We start from the raw sequence: 19,365 nt of genomic DNA, 5'->3' as shown, positions 1-19,365 counted from the left end.
GTCCAACCTCCCCTTGTGCCTCTTTTCACTCATTGAGAGCGTACCGTGCACTTAGCGGCCGGCCAATCGACGTGAGATGGGAAAAAGAAACCTTGGTGTGAGCGCAAGGCAGCAAAGGGGTCGCAAAAAAGAGCAGAACTCGGGTGAAGAGAAGATGCTTCTCTAGCACAGATTGCAAGCGAAAGAAGACCCGCGAGAACCTCAAGACCCGCAAGAACCTCAAGAACTCAAGAACCTCAGAACCCAAGAACCCAAGACCCACGAACTTAAGAACCCAAGACTTCAGTGGATGGTCATCACCCGAAGCGGAATGGATACTTCGCATGGAGGTGGTGAGCATGGAAGTGGCGAAGAAGAGTTTTCCTCACCAGGAGGTTTTTCCGACCCTTCCCCATCTACGCCAAAGATTGCACCAGATCCTATGGCAGCTTTCGACAAGATGATGATGGACAAGAAGTTAGAACGCGAAGCAAGAAAAGCAGAAAGAATGGCAGAATTTGATCGTGAATGCAAAGAAAGAAAAGCAAAAATGGATCGCAGACACGCAGAAAGAAAAGTAAAAACGAAGAAAGAATGGCAGCCATAGAACATGAGCACAAGGAAAGGAAAGCCACCTTGTTCCGATTCTTTTCCTATGGCAGCTTTCGACAAGATGATGATGGACAAGAAGTTAGAACGCGAAGCAAGAAAAGCAGAAAGAATGGCAGAATTTGATCGTGAATGCAAAGAAAGAAAAGCAAAAATGGATCGCAGACACGCAGAAAGAAAAGCAGAAACGAAGAAAGAATGGCAGCCATAGAACATGAGCACAAGGAAAGGAAAGCCGCCTTGTTCCGATTCTTTTCTCAAGTGCAGGCACAGATGCAAGAGATTCGGGAGAAGGAGACTCTCTCGGTCTCGTCTTCTCCAGCATGATTGTCACAAAGTGATGATGTGGCTACGGACAGCAAAAACCCTAATTTCTACCAGAAACCCTAAAATTACTGCAAACCCTAATTTCTGCCAGAAACCCTAATTTCCGGAAATCGCAGAGGCTTTTTAAAAAAAATGATGAGCGACGCAAATTTTGCTTTTTCTCTATGCAATGAGAAAGAGAGAGAGAATTTGCTTTTGCTTTCAGAAGCTCTCTGTGAGAGAGGGAAAAGAGCTTTTGCTTTCAAGCTTTTGGGGCTCTGCTTTTGGTATCCCTTGTAAACTTTAAATAAGTGGCTTGGGCCCTCACTTCTCAGAGCATCTGGACGCAGAGTCTAAGAGTGAAACCCTAGCCACTCTCTTGTACTTTGATTCTTGACTTGGAGTGTCCAAGTCTGTTACAGTGGTATCAGAGCACGGCCGATTTCTCTTCTACGGGAAATCCGATCCCCAATTTTTTTTCCGCGGCACCTATGGCTTCAAGCAATGATCAGTCAACTCCCTCTGCATCTGGAGATGCGGGCAGGGATCACAACGAAGATTCCGGCACGGAGTATGGCCCACCTAGGCCTACTCAGGCAGAGCAGCAAGAGATGGAGCGTCGTCAATTGATTGGCGATGCAACAAAGATGATGCTCAATTTTGCCAAGGACCCGAAGATGGCAAAATATATGAACCAGACCTCTTTGGAAGAGGTACAGACGGTGTGGCAGAGAACCACAACACCACTCCCAAAACCCGCTCTCAAGAAACCTTCTGCCTCCAAGAAATATACGGAGAAGGAGCTGTAGAACGTGGCTGATGCACGGATTGCTCAGCTTTTCGACGTGCAAAAGAAAGACAAAAAGCACGGCAAAAAGCAGAAGAAAGGCACTGATTTCCCGGGATATTTGGGTCGTCGGTCGACATTCGACAAGGCAAAGAAACAGAAGAAGCGTGTCAAGTTTGAAGGCTTACCCAGTTCTTCTTCTTCTTCTGACAGTTCTTCTAGCTCTTCAGACTCAAGCGAAGAAGACAAAAAAAGCAAAAAGCGAAGCAAGAAACAAAGCTTCGAAAAGGGCAAGAAAAAGGCAAAGAAGGCTACATCTCGCCCAGAGACTGACAGTTCTACTGAGGACTCGTCTACAGACGGCTCAGATTCCGATGACGGAAACTTTTATACGAACAAGAAGAATTTTTTTACAAAGCTAACCAGTATGACTTTCTCGAAGATAAAAGCAAGAAAGTCCGAGAGTTTAAGGAAGGTGGCCACTCGATCAAGTTTGATACTTTTTCAAGATACTCAGATGCTTCGAAGGCTTTGTCTTTTATACAGCAGTTTGACATCGCTTTCGCGGGAGGATGCTATTCAGAGCACTCCAAGATTCGGAGAGCTGCCTCTTACTTTAAGAGGAATGCTCGTACTTGGTGGTCCACGCTTCTTTTAAACAAGACTGCGCCAGTTAAATGGCTGAAATTTAAGAAGCTTTTTATTTCTTCTTGGTTGACGCAAGAATATGAACGAGATATACGAGCTACTTGGAACCATCTTCGGATGACCAAGAAAGATACAATCAATGCTTATTGTGAAAGATTTTGGAGCTCTTTTCTACCCGCCTCTTCATTCAAGAAGATCTCATTCAGAGAACAGATTGAGCGGTTTACCTTGGGTCTACCTACAAAGATCCGAGATCACTGCTTGGAACAGAAGTCAACTTCTATTCAGGAGTTGATGAGTCATGCGAAGCGGGGCTTTGCCATTCACTCTGGCAGTCTGACCTACCCCACAGATGAGGCCATGACACAACGAGCCGAACAGGACTCCGAACAGGACTTCTGGGAATGAAAGTAGAAAGAAAAAGAGCAACCCAGAGAAAAAGGATACACGACCCAAGCTTACTCCTGAGGAGAGAGCTCGCTTCATCAGAGAGGGGAAGTGCTTTGGATGCGGGGAACATGGACATATCTCCGCGAAGTGCCCTAAAAAGGCACAGAAAGAACAGAATAATAAAGACGACGACAGGCCTGAGAGTTCGAGAGCAGCTGAGGAACGTGGCAGAAAAGGCAGATAGAAAAACAGAACTGGTACCACATGGAGTGGAACCTGCACCGAATCTAATGAATGAAAGTACAAACTTTGCCGCTTTTGGGGCAAAGTGAAGGATCAGGAAGCTCTTTTGAAGGAGCCAAGGCCAACTTCTTTTCACTTAGAATTGGCGGCTCGATTTGGAGATTACGCCCGACAGACTGACTGTAACAGACTTGGACACTCCAAGTCAAGAATCAACCGCGACAGCACCAAATAACCACTTCAAAACAATTCACAGATCACAATAGATTTGCACTGGCCCGGCGGAGTTCCGTGCCTAGAGATATTGGCCCCAAAGACTGGCGTCCCTTTCGGTATTTCTTTTTATATTAATCAATCATCAAAGTACAAGAGAGCGGTTAGGGTTTCACTCTCAGACTCTGCGTCCAGATGCTCTGAGAAGTGAGGCCCTCACCACTAATTTAAAGGTTACAAGGGATGCCCAAAAGCAGAGCCCCAAAAGCTTCAAATCAAAAGCAATTGCTCTCTCTCTCACAGAGAGTCAAAACATGAAAGCAAAAGCATTCTCTCTCTCTTTGTCATTTAAGTAGAGAAAAAGCGAAATTTGCGTCGCTCATCATTTTCCAAAAAAAAAAAAAAAAAAATTAAAATTAAAATTTCAGCCTCCGCGATTTCCAGAAATTAGGGTTTCTGGCAGAAATTAGGGTTTCTGGCAGAAATTAGGGTTTCTGGCAGAAATTAGGGTTTCTGTTGTCCGCCACGTCATCACTTTGTGACATACCCCCCGCTTGAAAGCATTGTAATTGACCGCGATTATGCCTGCAAAACCGACAAAAGCCATAAACCCTAATTTTCGGAAATCGCGGAGGCTGAAATTTTTTATTTTTTTGGAAAAAGATGAGCGACGCAAATTTCGCTTTTTCTCTACTTAAATGAGAAAGAGAGAGAGAATGCTTTTGCTTTCATGTTTTGATTCTCTGTGAGAGAGAGAGAGCAATTGCTTTTGATTTGAAGCTTTTGGGGCTCTGCTTTTGGACATCCCTTCTAACCTTTAAATTAGGGGTGAGGGCCTCACTTCTCAGAGCATCTGGACGCAGAGTCTGAGAGTGAAACCCTAACCGCTCTCTTGTACTTTGATGATTGATTAATATAAAAAGAAATACCGAAAGGGGCGCCAGTCTTTGGGGCCAATATCTCTAGGCACGGAACTCCGCCGGGCCAGTGCAAATCTATTGTGATCTGTGAATTGTTTTGAAGTGGTTATTTGGTGTTGTCGCGGTTGATTCTTGACTTGGAGTGTCCAAGTCTGTTACACTGACGCCACAGGCAGAGGTAGTTCGACTGGCCCCCGGATGGGATGTTGCCATTACACCGAGCATTGGCAAACTTCGTTTGCAATGACAGAGGTGTTCAGGGCACGCGAGTGACGTTCTACTCAGGATCCCTTGGTACCACAAGGACTACGCCGTGGTTGACTACCGGGCCGAGAAAGCGACTTTGATAAATGAAGGGCTTAGAGATTGTACTTGATGAACTTCAGTTTCTTACTCATTCTTTTGGGAGAGAACTGAACGATGGATAAAGGTTGAATATGTTTTGACCTGATCAAAAGAACGCCAAGATTTTTCTCCACACTCATGCCGATTGCTTTTCAGAGGACCTGAAGATCAAACCATTGATCTAATACCTGGAAGCACGCCACCGAATTGGCCACCTTACCATGTGAGCCGAGTACAAAATGAAAAGATTATGAACCAAGTGAAAGACCTTTTGGAAAAGGGTCTTGTCCAGCCTAGTACTTCTCCAGTGTTGTTGGTTTTGAAAAAGAAAGACGGATCTTGGAGAATGTGCATCGATTATGGCGCTCTCAACGAAATCACCATCAGGAACAGATTTCCGATTCCTAGGATCGATGATATACTCGACAGGTTACAGGGATCCTCCTGCTTTAGCACGATTGACTTGAAGAGTGGATATCATCAGATCAGGATAGCGCCAGGAGATGTCTACAAGACAGCTTTTCGGACGACTTTTGGGTTATTTGAGTTTTTGGTGATGCCTTTTGGCTTAACCAATGCTCCTACGACATTTAACCGGATGATGGACAGGATTTTTCGAGAGTACAGGCTATTTGTTGGCACTTTCTTTGACGACATCATTGTTTTCTCCAAGAATGAGGCAGAACACAGAGATCATCTGCTTCAAGTCTTTCAGGCATTACGAGATCACACGTTAGTGATTAATGCAAAGAAAAGTGAATTTTTCATACCAGAGATACACTTTTTGGAACACATTGTGTCAACAGGAGTGCAAATGGACCCGGCCAAGATAGAGCCTATCCGTGATTGGCCCGATTTGAGGAATGTCCATGAAGTTAGAAGCTTCTTGGGACTGTGTTCGTACTACAGGCGGTTCATATGAAAGTTTGCAGAGGTTGCTTCCCCTTTGCATATCTTGACACAGAAAGGAGTACCTTTCTCGTGGGGATCCACAGAGGTGACTGCCTTTCAGACCTTGAAAGAGAAATTGACTACAGGACCTGTTTTGACTTTGCCGGACTTGCAGAAGTCATTTGAAGTATATTGTGATGCTTGTGGTCGTAGTCTAGGTGCGGTCTTGATGCAAGAAGGCCATGTCATAGCTTATGAGAGCCGATTGTTCTCTAGGCCGGAGATGACAACACAGATATATGAGAAAGAGATTTTGGCGGTTATCCATGCTCTTACTCAGTGGCGGCATTACCTACTCGGAGCGGATTTTACTATCTTTACAAACCATCAGAATTTACGCTACTTATTGTCACAGAAGCAGCTTTCGGAAAAGCAGATGCGGTGGGCGAACATCTTGTCACAGTTTCACTTCCAGATTGTCCATGTGCAGGGACAGAAGAATGTGGTGGCAGATGCTTTCTCTCGGAAGCCGTTGGTTCTGGCTATTTCCACGATACATCATAGGAGCTTCGAGGATATGGTCGATCAGTATGCCACAGACACAGATTTTGCAGATATTTTCACACGGATACGGGATGGGGAGACAATAGCTGGATACTCCCTTCGGGAAGGCTACTTGATGAAAAATGTTGTGCGTTACACAACCGTTGAGGGCAAAGGTTATGACTAAATGCCACTGTCCACCTTTTACGAGTCACCACGGCATTGCTACCACCATGAACGGGGTAGAGAGATACTTCTTTTGGCCGAGACTCAAAAAGGATGTGGAAGAGTTTGTGCGCAGTTGCTTGGTATGCCAGAAGGTCAAGTTTGACAGGCATAAGGCACAGGGATTGTTACAACCTTTACCCATACCCACCCACCCCTGGGAAAGAATTGCAATGGATTACACAGAATGATCACGATGATTTTCCGATTACATGGCACGTCTGAGACCATTGTCTCCGAAAGAGACCCCAGATTTATGAGTTTGTTTTGAAGGCAATTTGGGAGAACATTGGCACGCAGTTGCAGTTCTCGTCATCGTTCCACTTGCAGACTGACGGGCAATTTGAGATTGCCAATTCAGTGGTTTTAGATTTATTGAAGTCTTGTATCTCGGATCAGAAGACTCAATGGGAAAAGAACTTACCTTTGGTGGAATTTGCCTACAATAACAAGATACACTCTTCGACGGGGAAGACGCCATTTGAGATTATTGAAAGTGCTACGAAGGTTCCATCCTTCTTGAGCACGAAAGATTAGATATTTGAAGCGGATGAATATTCGCGAGATTTGGATACGGCTTTTGCCAAGGTTCGCGAGACTTTGCAGGAGTCTCAAGAACGACAGAAAAAGGCAGCGGATCGCCATCGTCGCGACTTGAAACTGAAGGAGGATGATTGGGTGCTCTTACTTTTAAGAAGGCACGCCTAAGAAAGAAAAAGGGAAAGGAGAAGCTTTTTCCAAAGCTTAGTATGCGATACTACGGACCTTTCCAGATAACTGAAAAGATAAATGATGTCTCCTTCCGATTGAAACTGCCGGATACTTGGAGGATTCACAATGCATAGCATGTGAGTCTCTTGAAACCTGTTAAGGGTGATGTGCTTGATGATGGGGAGCCTGATGAGCAACCCGCAGTGGAAGAAAACGAGGAGACCCTTGTTCTTGAACAGATTTTGGCACATACGGATACGAAGAAGGTAAAGTCCGAAGGCGGTTCTTGGTTAAGTTCAAGAACTTTCCTGCATTTGATGCGAAGTGGATGGAGGAGGAGAACCTAGCAGATACTCCTCGGATTGTGAAACTTTACCTCGATGTTTTGGTTTAACATAGTCTACTCCAAACGGAACCCAGAAATTCAGCTTGGCCGAAGATCTGGTGCAGTGGGATGCACAAGAGGGGAGTTACTCCGCTCCTTTGTCAACAGATGCCTTGATTTTGATACTAAAGTCACTGATGTCTCTTTGAGCTTCAGGGATACTGAGAGCTGACAGTATTCTGCTGGATGACTTTATGAAATGGAATTCCTGATTATGATACTGATTTGTTCTTGACTTCTTGTGAGTGCACGAACTGATAGACGAAATGACTGCAGCATTTTGGTCTACTTGACCTCGAATAGACATGGTTGCAATAGGACATCGATGAGGTCCCAATTGGACCTAGATGTGATTGCTAGCTACATTGCCGATAAATCATGGTCTAAGATCCGAATGAATGTTGAATGTCATGTGATGTCCTGTGATGTCTGGTGATGTCCTGTGATGTGACTGTCGATTTTGTACATGTGCTAGATGTGTGTTCCTAGTACATAGGTACTAACAGTCAGTGTCTGCTAAGACGGTTTATGGCTTTTGTCGGTTTTGCAGGCATAATCGCGGTCGATTACAATGCTTTCAAGAGGGGGGGTATGTCACAAAGTGATGACGTGGCTACGGACAGCAAAAACCCTAATTTTTGCCAGAAACCCTAATTTCCGAAAATCGCGAAGGCTATATATATAATGATGAGCAACGCAAATTTTGCTTTTTCTCTATGCAATGAGAAAGAGAGAAAGAATTTGCTTTTGCTTTCGGAAGCTCTCTGTGAGAGAGGGAAAAGAGCTTTAGCTTTCAGGCTTTTGGGGCTCTGCTTTTGGCATCCCTTGTAAACTTTAAATAAGTGGCTTGGGCCCTGACTTCTCAGAGCATCTGGACGCAGAGTCTGAGAGTGAAACCCTAGCCACTCTCTTGTCCTTTGATTCTTGACTTGGAGTGTCCAAGTCTATTAAAATGATACACAAGAATTTTGCATGATAATGATGAGCATGATGATTTGGATGATAAGGACAAGCATGATGATTTGCATGATGATCAAGATGTGTTTTCTCACAAGCATGATGATTTGTATGATCAAGACGTGATTGTTCACAAGGATGATGGTTTAGTTGATGCTTTTTCGAGCGAAGCTAACCTCCTTGCAGGTTCAATCAAACACAACGAACCGATCTTGGCTCTCGAGCCTAGGTCCACAGAACCCTTACAGGAAGTACTATGTGTGCGAATGATTCGTCAGCACGCGTTGTTCGAGTGTTTCATTCGTGATCGTTTCCTGTATTTTAGTCAACGTCTCTTTGTGATCCCTTTTCCAAGGCATGCCATATTGTACGTTGAGCTCGATTCACTCATGGATGAGCACGGATGTATGCGGATTTCTCATAAGAAGATGAAATGTTTGCATTCAAGGAAGTCACATTTCATGTTTCTTCCTTGGTATGACACAGTCGTAGAAAGAGCACAAGAAAGTATGACACCAAGCATCGGCTTTTCCATTGTGTTTTGCCAAAGTTGATTGATTTAGATCAGAAAGAAAAGATTCTATCTCATTGTTTGCATGTGTTTGATGAACGGTTTGGCACTCCGTCCATATGTTCATCTACATTGCATGCACAGTCTTTAGAGAAGACTAGATTTTTTCCAGTCACTTTACATGGAATGGGTATGTTCATGTTTTTGTGTTGGAAGTAGTTTCAGGAATTTTTAGCTTCAGAGATTCTTGAAGAAGGTAGAAGCATGACTATGGACGAAGTCGAAGCATTCAAGGAGCCACAGAAGATTTGTCGCTTTTGGTGCGGCCCAAAGAAGCAAGCGTTGCAGACCTTTATGAAGTTAAAGTATCGCATGACCCACGTATCAGAGTGGGCCGGCGAAGAGTCCTTTGCAGTATTCCAAACGCTATTGGCGATCTCCCTCGACGCCATACAGTTCGGTACAAGTACCTCACTTTAAAAAGGAGGGGATGTCACGTGACACATCCAATCCTATGTGTACGTGGACAAGCTACTTCATGAGGGTTCAGTTCAGTCCAGTCAGTCTAGAATAGGAAGTGATCTGGCACTTTTGTGAGTCTGTTCGCAGACTGTGCATGTCCAGACACTTAGATTAGATGGATATCCTCTGGTTGCACACAGCATGACCATTAGATTCCAGTCAAATCCCATCAGTAGCATTTTTACAGTGCATAGACCTATTTTCCCTATTTTTGACATTTTTCACTTATTATTTTTAAGTGACTTTTGTTGGAAAGTAGGTAGGGCAAATTGACGAAGTTTGTATAAGTAGAAACCTAGCGCTAGCACTTTCTGGAAGAAGAGGCAGCAGGAGCACCTTGCTCAACAGGCAACTTCTCAGCAAGACCAACCCCCGCGACAACTCTAGCATTTTCATCATTGCAGAAGGCCTAGCGTTTTTGCATCAGATCAGCCAGCGTTTTTGCACTTGCAGATTCACGGCGACAGTAGACAGCAGATCAGCCCTAGCGTTAGCAGATTCCCCCACAATAGCAGATCAGCCCTAGCGTTAGCAGATTTCCACCGCAGAACCCCAAATCAGCCTAGTGTTTTTGGATCAACCAGAGACCTAGCGTTTTTGCAGATCTTCGCGACAGAAGCAGCAGTAGCACCAGCGTTTTCAGTTTTCAGCAGTCAGACTCCACAGTAGAACCCCCAAACCTCGCAGCTCACCTTCCCCCAGCAGATCCTCGCCACACGGTCAGATCTCGCGTAGTTTGCAGATTCAGCCCGTAAAACGCAGATTTCAGCATCTGCATTTTCAGCGTGTCGTCATCGCCATCGACATCGCCATTGACATAGAGTCAGAATTCAGCAGATAAAGATTTGCAGATTTCAACCCTTAGCATTTTCAAATTTCAGCCCGTCTCGTCGTCGTCCTCATTGTCGTCGACATTGTCGGCACGTCCAAGCACTGTAGAGATTTGTGCAATCATAAGTAGACCGCTCTCGCCATAGAGAGTGGGTGTCACGTGACACATCCCAACCCTATGTGTCCGTGGACAAGCTATACCACAGCAGGGTTCAGTCAGTTCAGTCAGTCTAGATTAGCAGTGATCTGGCACTTTTGTGAGTCTACTCGTAGACCGTGCATGCCCAATCACTTAGCATAGATGCATATCCTCCGGTTGCACACAGCATGACCATCGGAATTCCCATCAGAATCCATTAGCATCATTTAGGGGAATTTTCCAGTGCATTTAGCCTATTTTCCTATTTATTGGGATTTTCACTTATTATTTTTAAGTGACTTTCCTACAAAAGTAGGTAGGGCAATTTTGCTAATATAAGCAAACCAAAGTTCACTTTCTGGCAGAAGAGGCAGCAGGAGCTTCCCGCTCAACAGGCAACTTCTCAGCGGTACCCCCCTCAGCACCCCAGCGGTTTTGGACCTCCATCATCGCGGGCAAGTTTCCATCCCTGGCGTTTTCCACAACAGGCCATCGCCATCACCTCTCAGCCTCCTAGCGACAGCAGGTTCTCAGGATCGCCATCAGAGTCTGGATTTGCTAGCATTTTTCCCAGATAAGCATTGGCGTTTTTGCAAGCGTCATCAGGCAGTAGCGTTTTTGCTTTTGGTCCCAGAACAGCCCTAGCGTTTTTGGCTAGCAGCAAAGGCACATCAGCGTTTTCAGTTTCAGCCTCTAACCGCCACAGATACACGCAGTTTTCAGCAAATACACAGTAGCAAATCAGCCCCCATATTGGTTGCAGATGATCCCCCATTTTCAGCCATAAAAACGCAGCCAAAACAGTCATTTTCAGCCACCGAACAGTCCCGAAATTCAGCAATTAGAAGATCTCAGATTTCAGCCACCAAGTCGTCGTCGTCATCACCGTCGTCGTCATCGGCATAGTCCCATTGCATCAGTCCATTGCATACGCATTGTACACCTTTGTGCAATCAAAGTAGACCACTCTCGCCGACGAGAGTGGGGCCTTCGGAGGAGGGTTTTACAAACCTCTCGGTGTCGTATCTCTTCTCTCTCCTTCTCTCAGTCTCATTCATTTGCACGCACAACATCCACTCACTTTGTTCGTGACCACAGCACTCCATAAGACGGAAAGCTCTCTCTTTCCCTAAGAACAAAAAGGAACCTTGAGCAATAAAGATCACTAATCTTGAGAAAATACAACATTCATTCCGCTGCACCTAACATTGGTATCAGAGCTTTGGAAGTGTTAGCTTTACTCAAGGAAAGAACCACAAGAACCACAAGAATTTTTTTGCTTGTTGCGATCCCACGAACCCAAGTTTACTTGGGCATGGCGATTCCTAATCGTGTTTTGTTGAAGAGTGACAAGAATCCCAAGAAAGAAGGGCTTGTCCAGCCTCCCCTTGTGTCTCTTTTCACTCATTGAGAGCAGACCGTGCACTTAGCGGCCGGCCAATCGACGTGAGGTGGGAAAAAGCAACCTTGGTGTGAGCGCAAGGCCGCCAAGGGGTGCGCCCGTAGAAAAGGGTAGAACTCGGGTGAAGAGAAGACCCTTCTCCAACGCAATTTGCAAGCGAAAGAAAACCTCAAGGACCCCAAGCACTCAAGAACCCTAGATTCTCACGAATCAAGGACCCCAAGAACTCAAGAACCTCAAGAACCCAAGATTCTCACGAATCAAGGACCTCAAGAACCTCAAGAACCCAAGATTCTCACGAATCAAGGACCTCAAGAACTCAGGACCCCAAGAACCCCAGTTCCTCGTGAACTTAAGAACCCAAGACCAGCAAGAACCCAAGTTTCTCGTGGACTTAAGAACCCAAGACCCCCAAGAACCCACAAGAACCCACGACTTCAGAATGATCATCACTCGAAGCGGAATGGATACTTCGCTTGGAGGTGATGAGCATGAGAGAGGCGAAGAAGAATTTTCCCCACCAGGAGGTTTTTCTGACCCTTCCCCATCTACAACACTGATTGCACTAACTCCAATGGAGGAGTTGGAACTGTTGTTTATGGAACAGACTTTACAACGCAAGGCAAGAAATGCAATAAGAATGGCAGCCATAGCGCGTGAGCGTGAGCAAGCACGCTTGGAAGCCAAAGAACGACAAGCCACATTGGATCGTGAATTCAAAGAAATGGAACGCAGACACGCAGAGAACCAAGCAAGACAAGCAGAATTTGATCGTAAGAACAAAGCCCTCAAAGAACAGAGCGATCAACAGAACAAAGAGATGTTGCGACTCTTTTCTCCATCTCCGGCACAGATGCACCAGAATCGGGAAAAGGAGACTCTCTCAGTCTCTTCTTCTCCAAAGCATGATACACAGGATTTGCATGATTGTGTGAAGCATGATGATGATTTGATTGACCATGATAAGCATGATGAGTTGCATGAAGAACATGTGATTGTTCACAAGGATGATGTGTTAGTGGATGCTTTTCCTAGAGAAGCTACCCTCGTTGTAGATTCAATCAATCACGAAGAACCGATCTTGGCTTTCGAGTCGAGATCCAAAGAACCCCCATAGGACGATTTGATCATTCAAGAAGAACCGATCTTGGCTCTCGAGCCTTGGTCCAAGGAACCATCACAGGAAGTATTATGTGTTCGCATGATTGATATGCACGCATTGTTCGAGTGTTTCATTCGTGACGGTTTCCTGTATTTAGCATCGTTATGTGATCCCTTTTTCTAGGCATGACATATTGTATGTTGAGCACGTTTCTCTCATGGATGAGCACGAATGTATGCGGATTTTTCATGAAAAGTTGAGAAGTTTGTATGTAAGGAAATCGCATTCCATGTCTCTTCCTTGGCATGACACAGTTTCCGAAAGATCACATGATAGTATGAGCACCAAGCATGGGCATTTCCATTGTGATTTGCCACAGTTGATTGATTTCGATCAAACAGAAAAGATTCGATCGCATTGTTTGCATGTGTTTGATGAACGGGTTGTAATTCCGTCTCTATGTTCATCTACATTGTATACACAATCTTTAGAGAAGACAAGATTTTTTTCCTTCACTATACATGGAATGGGTATGTTCATGGTTTTGTGTTGGAGATGGTTTCAGGAATTTTCAGCCATGGAGATTCTTGAGGACGAAAGAAGCAGATCTCTAGACGAAGTTGAAGCAAGAAAGGAGATTCAGAAGACTTTGTGTCGCTTTCGGCGCGGCCCAAAGAAGCAAGCGTTGCAGACCTTTATGAAGTTCAAGTACCGCTCGACCCACACAGCAAAGTGGGCCGGCGCAGAGTCCCTTCCAGGATTCCGGATGCTGTTGGCGATCTCCCTCGACGCCATACAGTTCGGTACCAGTACCTCACTTTGAAAAGGAGGGGATGTCACGTGACACATCCCAACCCTATGTGTCCGTGGACAAGCTATACCACAGCAGGGTTCAGTCAGTTCAGTCAGTCTAGATTAGCAGTGATCTGGCACTTTTGTGAGTCTACTCGTAGACCGTGCATGCCCAATCACTTAGCATAGATGCATATCCTCCGGTTGCACACAGCATGACCATCGGAATTCCCATCAGAATCCATTAGCATCAGTTAGGGGAATTTTCCAGTGCATTTAGCCTATTTTCCTATTTATTGGGATTTTCACTTATTATTTTTAAGTGACTTTCCTACAAAAGTAGGTAGGGCAATTTTGCTAATATAAGCAAACCAAAGTTCACACTTTCTGGCAGAAGAGGCAGCAGGAGCTTCCCGCTCAACAGGCAACTTCTCAGCAGTACCCCCCTCAGCACCCCAGCGGTTTTGGACCTCCATCATCGCGGGCAAGTTTCCATCCCTGGCGTTTTCCACAACAGGCCATCGCCATCACCTCTTAGCCTCCTAGCGACAACAGGTTCTCAGGATCGCCATCAGAGTCTGGATTTGCTAGCATTTTTCCCAGATAAGCATTGGCGTTTTTGCAAGCGTCATCAGGCAGTAGCGTTTTTGCTTTTGGTCCCAGAACAGCCCTAGCGTTTTTGGCTAGCAGCAAAGGCACATCAGCGTTTTCAGTTTCAGCCTCTAACCGCCACAGATACACGCAGTTTTCAGCAGATACACAGTAGCAAATCAGCCCCCAGATTGGTTGCAAATGATCCCCCATTTTCAGCCATAAAAACGCAACCAAAACAGTCATTTTCAACCACCGAACAGTCCCGAAATTCAGCGATTAGAAGATCTCAGATTTCAGCCACCAAGTCGTCGTCGTCATCACCGTCGTCGTCATCGGCATAGTCCCATTGCATCAGTCCATTGCATACGCATTGTACACCTTTGTGCAATCGAAGTAGACCACTCTCGCCGACGAGAGTGGGGCCTTCGGAGGAGGGTTTTACAAACCTCTCGGTGTCATATCTCTTCTCTCTCCTTCTCTCAGTCTCATTCATTTGCACGCACAACATCCACTCACTTTGTTCGTGACCACAACACTCCATAAGACGGAAAGCTCTCTCTTTCTCTAAGAACAAAAAGGAACCTTGAGCAATAAAGATCACTAATCTTGAGAAAATACAACATTCATTCCGCTGCACTTAACAGTGGGGCCTTCGGAGGAGGGTTTGACAGCAGTCTGGTGTCGTATTCTTCTCTCTCTATCTCTCATTCTCATGCACTTCCATTCACAGTGTCCATTCACTTTGCTTGTGTCCATTGCACTCTCTCACTAATGGAACGGAAGGCTCTCCCTTCCGTAAGTAAAAGGAACCCTTGAGCACAGTTCGGAGCACTCATCTTGAGCAAAGTTCAACATTCACTTCTGCTGCACCTTACATTTTGTTCTACTTTCTTTTGTACCCAAACATGGTATCAGATTCACTATTTTGTAACAAATTGGTCTCATAGGTTATTTTGGCCTTTTGAAGACGTTAATATAACATTTCATTTCTCTCTCTCTCTCTCTCTCTCTCTCTCTCTCTCTCTCTCTCTCTCTCTCTCTCTCTCTCTCTCTCTCTCTCTCTCTCCGGTATACTATGAGTTATGAGGCTGCTTTCACTGTCTATTTAGAGAGGGCTTTGGACCGCTGGCTAGAGTCATGAGATATCAGGATCAGAGATGCCTCGGGTTGTTTTTGCTAGAGATGCACAAACACAAGTAGAGTCACTTGAGGACACCAAGCAACGGGAGACATTCACAGAGGGAGATCACTAACTTCTTTAGAGCAGGGACTCAGCAACCAGAGGAGCATGCTTCACAGCAGACTTTAGAGCCCACTTCTACCAGAGGTAAATTAGTGGACACAGCCACTCAGCTCGGGAGAGCTAGACGCCCACGTCTACGGGGGCGACCACGACATCAACGGAGGCTCCACCAGAAAATCAGGACTATTTTAGCACGACATGGGAGATGCACAGCACAACTATTTACAGAGGTGGACATTGACGAAGCTCTTCAACGATCGATGCAATACTTTCTCGGACAACGCTCAATGTCCGGCATCCTTGGGCGTGGACGATGATGATGATGATTTCAGTCTAACGATTTTAGTCTTTTAGTTTAGTCTTTCACTTAACTTCATTTTATTTTTGTATCCAGAGATTGGATTAGATCCACAAGGATCGTATCAGTTTGGTCTCAAAGGTCATTTTGGCCTTTTGAAGACATTTAATATAACATATCATCTCTCTCTCTCTCTCTCTCTCTCTCTCTCTCTCTCTCTCTCTCTCTCTCTCTCCACATGATGAAAACTAGGAGAGCATATGATTACAATGGCCTGGTAGCAGAGCATTTTATACATGCCACACACTTGCTTGCGGAGCTTCTAGCAGTAATGTTCAACCGTGCCATGTGCGAGGGCCTACCTGATACTTGGAGTTTGTCCACTATCGTACCTATATTCAAGTCAAGGGACCCTATGGGGCCTGGGAACTACCACACCATCATGATTGGACACATGTTGTACGCATCCATCCTTGAGCAGCACTTCAGTAGATGGGTAGAGAGAGTGTGTACGGGCAACAAGACAGGCGGGTTTCAGGAGAGGTTTGTCTATTCTCCTCCTATTCACACACTCAGAGCCCTTATTGAGGAGGGGAGATCACGTGGGAGACGGCTCTATTGTTGCTTTGTGGATTTCCGCAAAGCCTTCTATACAGTTCCCAGAGCTAGATTGATGCACAGGCTGCAGGCGATGGGGGTACCCAAAGAGTTGATTTGGGGGATCATGGCTCTATACAAGTCAGTAGTGGGGCATGTACGCACTTCAAAGGGGATTTCTGATTTGGTTCACTCCACTATTGGGGTGAAACAAGGCTACCCGCTATCTCCTACACTATTTGGCATGAATGTGGATGAGATTGTTGACTACATTGAGAGCGATGGTGATAGAGGAGCACAGTTGGCAGGGACGTGGATCCCACTACTGTTATATGCTGATGATATTGTGTTGATTTCCGACTCCCCGGAGGGGATGCAATGTCACTTAGATGCTTTGTACACATTTGCTCACGATAGTGGATTGTCTGTTAACCTCGGGAAAACCAAGGTTGTGGTGTTTAACACCACACCACAATGGGTCAAGAGGTCAGCACTCACTTTTACATATGGCTAGGAGATGGTCGAGTATACAGATGCATACACCTATCTTGGGGTAGTCTTCAATGGACCGGCGTTTTCATTGAGGATAGCAGCACAGACTAGATTGGCGAGCTTATGCAGCTTTGGGAGGATTGGAGAAGATGTGTTCGCAGGTTCAGTATCAAGAACCTCGAGCAAAGCTGTGGCTTTTTGACACTCTAGTGGCTTCAGCTATGCTCTATGGGGGGGGACCCTCAGTGGACCACCAGGGCAAATCTGGTAGCACTGATGGATGGAGATGTATGGAGAGACCTCTAGTCTCTATGATCTCTCGGATGATTCGCGCTAAGGCCTCAATGCCACATGAGATTATCCGAGCTGAGCTAGCTGCCCTCCCTCTCGTAGTTGAGGCCCTTACTATCAATTTCCTTCATGCATAATTTATGGGACCTCCCCAGAGACAGATATGCTCGGCTAGCCCTTGAGTCAAACAATAGCTAGCGCTACAGGGGGACACAACATGCTGGTATGGGCAGATGACATGATGGTTTCAGTCACATGGCTTCAACATGGATAGATTACCTCCATTCTAGTATTCCTTGGATGCACCCTCCCTTTCTCTCACACGGACAGAGATCACTAGACTTATACGTTGGGATTTGATTCAACTAGATACCAGAAGCACATGGATACAGCCGATACAAGAGTTGGGCACATAGATGGCTTTCTATAGAGAGCATCTTCTCCAACTAGCAGAGGATGGATATGTGATCAGACCGGCCTACATGGACACTCATTTATCCTATGGGGTACGATGTGCTATTGGTCAAATGCGCACATCATCGCATCAGCTAAAATTTTAGACTGGTAGATTTAAGAGAGTACCAGCAGAAGCCAAGATATGTCAGTTGTGTCATGAAGAGCCAGAGACAAAGTTACATCACATTTGTCACTGTCCAGTTTACTATGAGGTACGAGGCCGCTTTCACTGTCTATTCAGAGAGGGCTTTGGACCGTTGGCTAGAGTAATGAGATATCAGGATCAGAGATGCCTCGGGTTGTTTTTGCTAGAGCTGCGCAGACACGGGGAGAGTCTCTTGAGGAGAGCCGGCAATGGGAGACATTCAAAGAGGGAGATCACTAACTTCTTTAGACCAGGGACTCAGCCACCAGATGAGCATGCTTCACAGCAGACTTCAAAGCCCACTTCTACCAGAGGTATATTAGTGGACAGAGCCACTGAGCTCGAGAGAGCTAGACGCCCACGGCTACGGAGGCGACCACGAGATCGACAAAGGCTCCATCAGAGAATCGGGACTATTCTAGCACGACATGGGAGACACCCAGTACGACTATTTAGAGAGGCGGACATTGACGAAGCTTTTTAGCGATCGATGCAATACTTTCTCGGACAACGCCCGGCATCCTCGGGCATTGATGATGACAATAACGATGATTTTAGTCTGACAATTTTAGTCTTTTAGTTTAGTCTTTCATTTTACCTCATTTTATTTAATTTATTTTTGTACCCAGACATTGGATTAGATCCACAAGGATTGTATTAGTTTGGACTTCCTTCTCTCTCTCTCTCTCTCTCTCTCTCTCTCTCTCTCTCTCTCTCTCTCTCTCTCTCTCTCTCTCTCTCTCTCTTCATTGTCGCCTTTTGCAGATGCTGATAGTACATTTCTATTTCTTATTTCTCTCTCTCAAAATACAAGGCTTCACACTCTAACGTTACAAAGAGGCAGACTGCCAGTTACAAAATATGGCAGTAGCCAAAATCTCCATGACGGATACACGCAAAACTTTAGGTGACAAATTACTAGTTAGTAATTTCAGAGCTAAGCAAGATAGACACAGCCATAATACCTTGCGCAGAGCATCTGCAACTCTGTCGTGTCGGACAATCCCAGCAGCACGAGCAGCATAATTGACCGCAATGAGGCCCTCCCATTGCTGCACAGCCAGCGGCTTCTCTACAGGAATGCCCAACCTTGCGCGCTCCACCTGGGTATCACCAAAGAAAGTTTCTTCCTTCAGCTCGACAATGGCATGATGTAGAAGAACAGCTTCACCAACGTGGACTATGGAGAGCCTACCGCTGCGTAGAAGCAATCGAGGTCGACGTGAAGTATGACAGACAACGAAGGTGGTTCTCTGTCCATCGTCCAAGCTTCCAGCTGATCTAGCAGCAGCGTTACAAATTTCCAGAATTTTGGCGCCACGTAGAGCCAGTTGAGAGAGGGCTCTCTCTCCTCTCTCTCTCTCTCTCTCTCTCTCTCGTTCAGCTTTTGGGATTGTTCCTACGATGTTGAAAACTTCTCTTTCTTCTTCTCCTCATCTTCCTTCTCCTCTCTCTCTCTCTCTCACTCTCACACACCCAAGTGTGGTAGATTGGTTATGCCATTTCCCTCTTGAATAACAGAACTTGAGTTCAACTCTCCTCGTCCGCTAGATCTCTTGGGATAGTTCTCTCTCTCGTGTGATCAAGGAATAGATGATGCAGAGTCGCAGACAAGATAGGATATCCGTCGTACTCAAAGGGACCCCAATGTGCATTGTGATATGATGTGAGTTCAAACATTCTTAAGTGAACCAAGAGAAAACTACATACTTTTTTAAATTATTTGCACCCTTCAGTGAGGGTTAATCAAGGTGAGCTTTAGTAAGGACCACGCATGCATTAGGTAACGGAGTGTGCC

At 45.5% G+C, this 19,365-nt stretch overlaps 1 protein-coding gene across 3 annotated transcripts in view; it reads right to left on the bottom strand.

Moving 5' to 3' along the window:
- The window catches only part of LOC147438012 (DNA polymerase eta-like), a 122,101-nt gene extending 103,108 nt beyond the window's left edge, over positions 1-18,993 (bottom strand). For 2 of the 3 annotated variants that reach the window (XM_086487392.1, XM_086487393.1), the window contains exons 1-2: positions 18,763-18,991; positions 18,533-18,670 (exon numbers count right to left, since the gene is read on the bottom strand). In XM_086487392.1, the coding sequence (XP_086343518.1) occupies positions 18,533-18,670; positions 18,763-18,828 (204 nt within the window). In that variant the 5' untranslated portion in view covers positions 18,829-18,991. Of the gene's footprint in view, positions 1-18,532; positions 18,671-18,762 lie in introns of all 3 variants that reach the window. The other variant, XR_015184918.1, reaches the window with a different exon arrangement.
- Between the last annotated feature and the right edge of the window lie 372 nt (positions 18,994-19,365).

This window comes from Adiantum capillus-veneris, chromosome 17, assembly GCF_014529385.1.
Source record: "Adiantum capillus-veneris isolate H3 chromosome 17, ASM1452938v2, whole genome shotgun sequence".
Taxonomy (NCBI): domain Eukaryota; kingdom Viridiplantae; phylum Streptophyta; class Polypodiopsida; order Polypodiales; family Pteridaceae; genus Adiantum; species Adiantum capillus-veneris.
The sequence above is the reverse complement of the archived record's forward strand: the minus strand, read 5'-3'. Positions and strand labels throughout refer to the sequence as shown.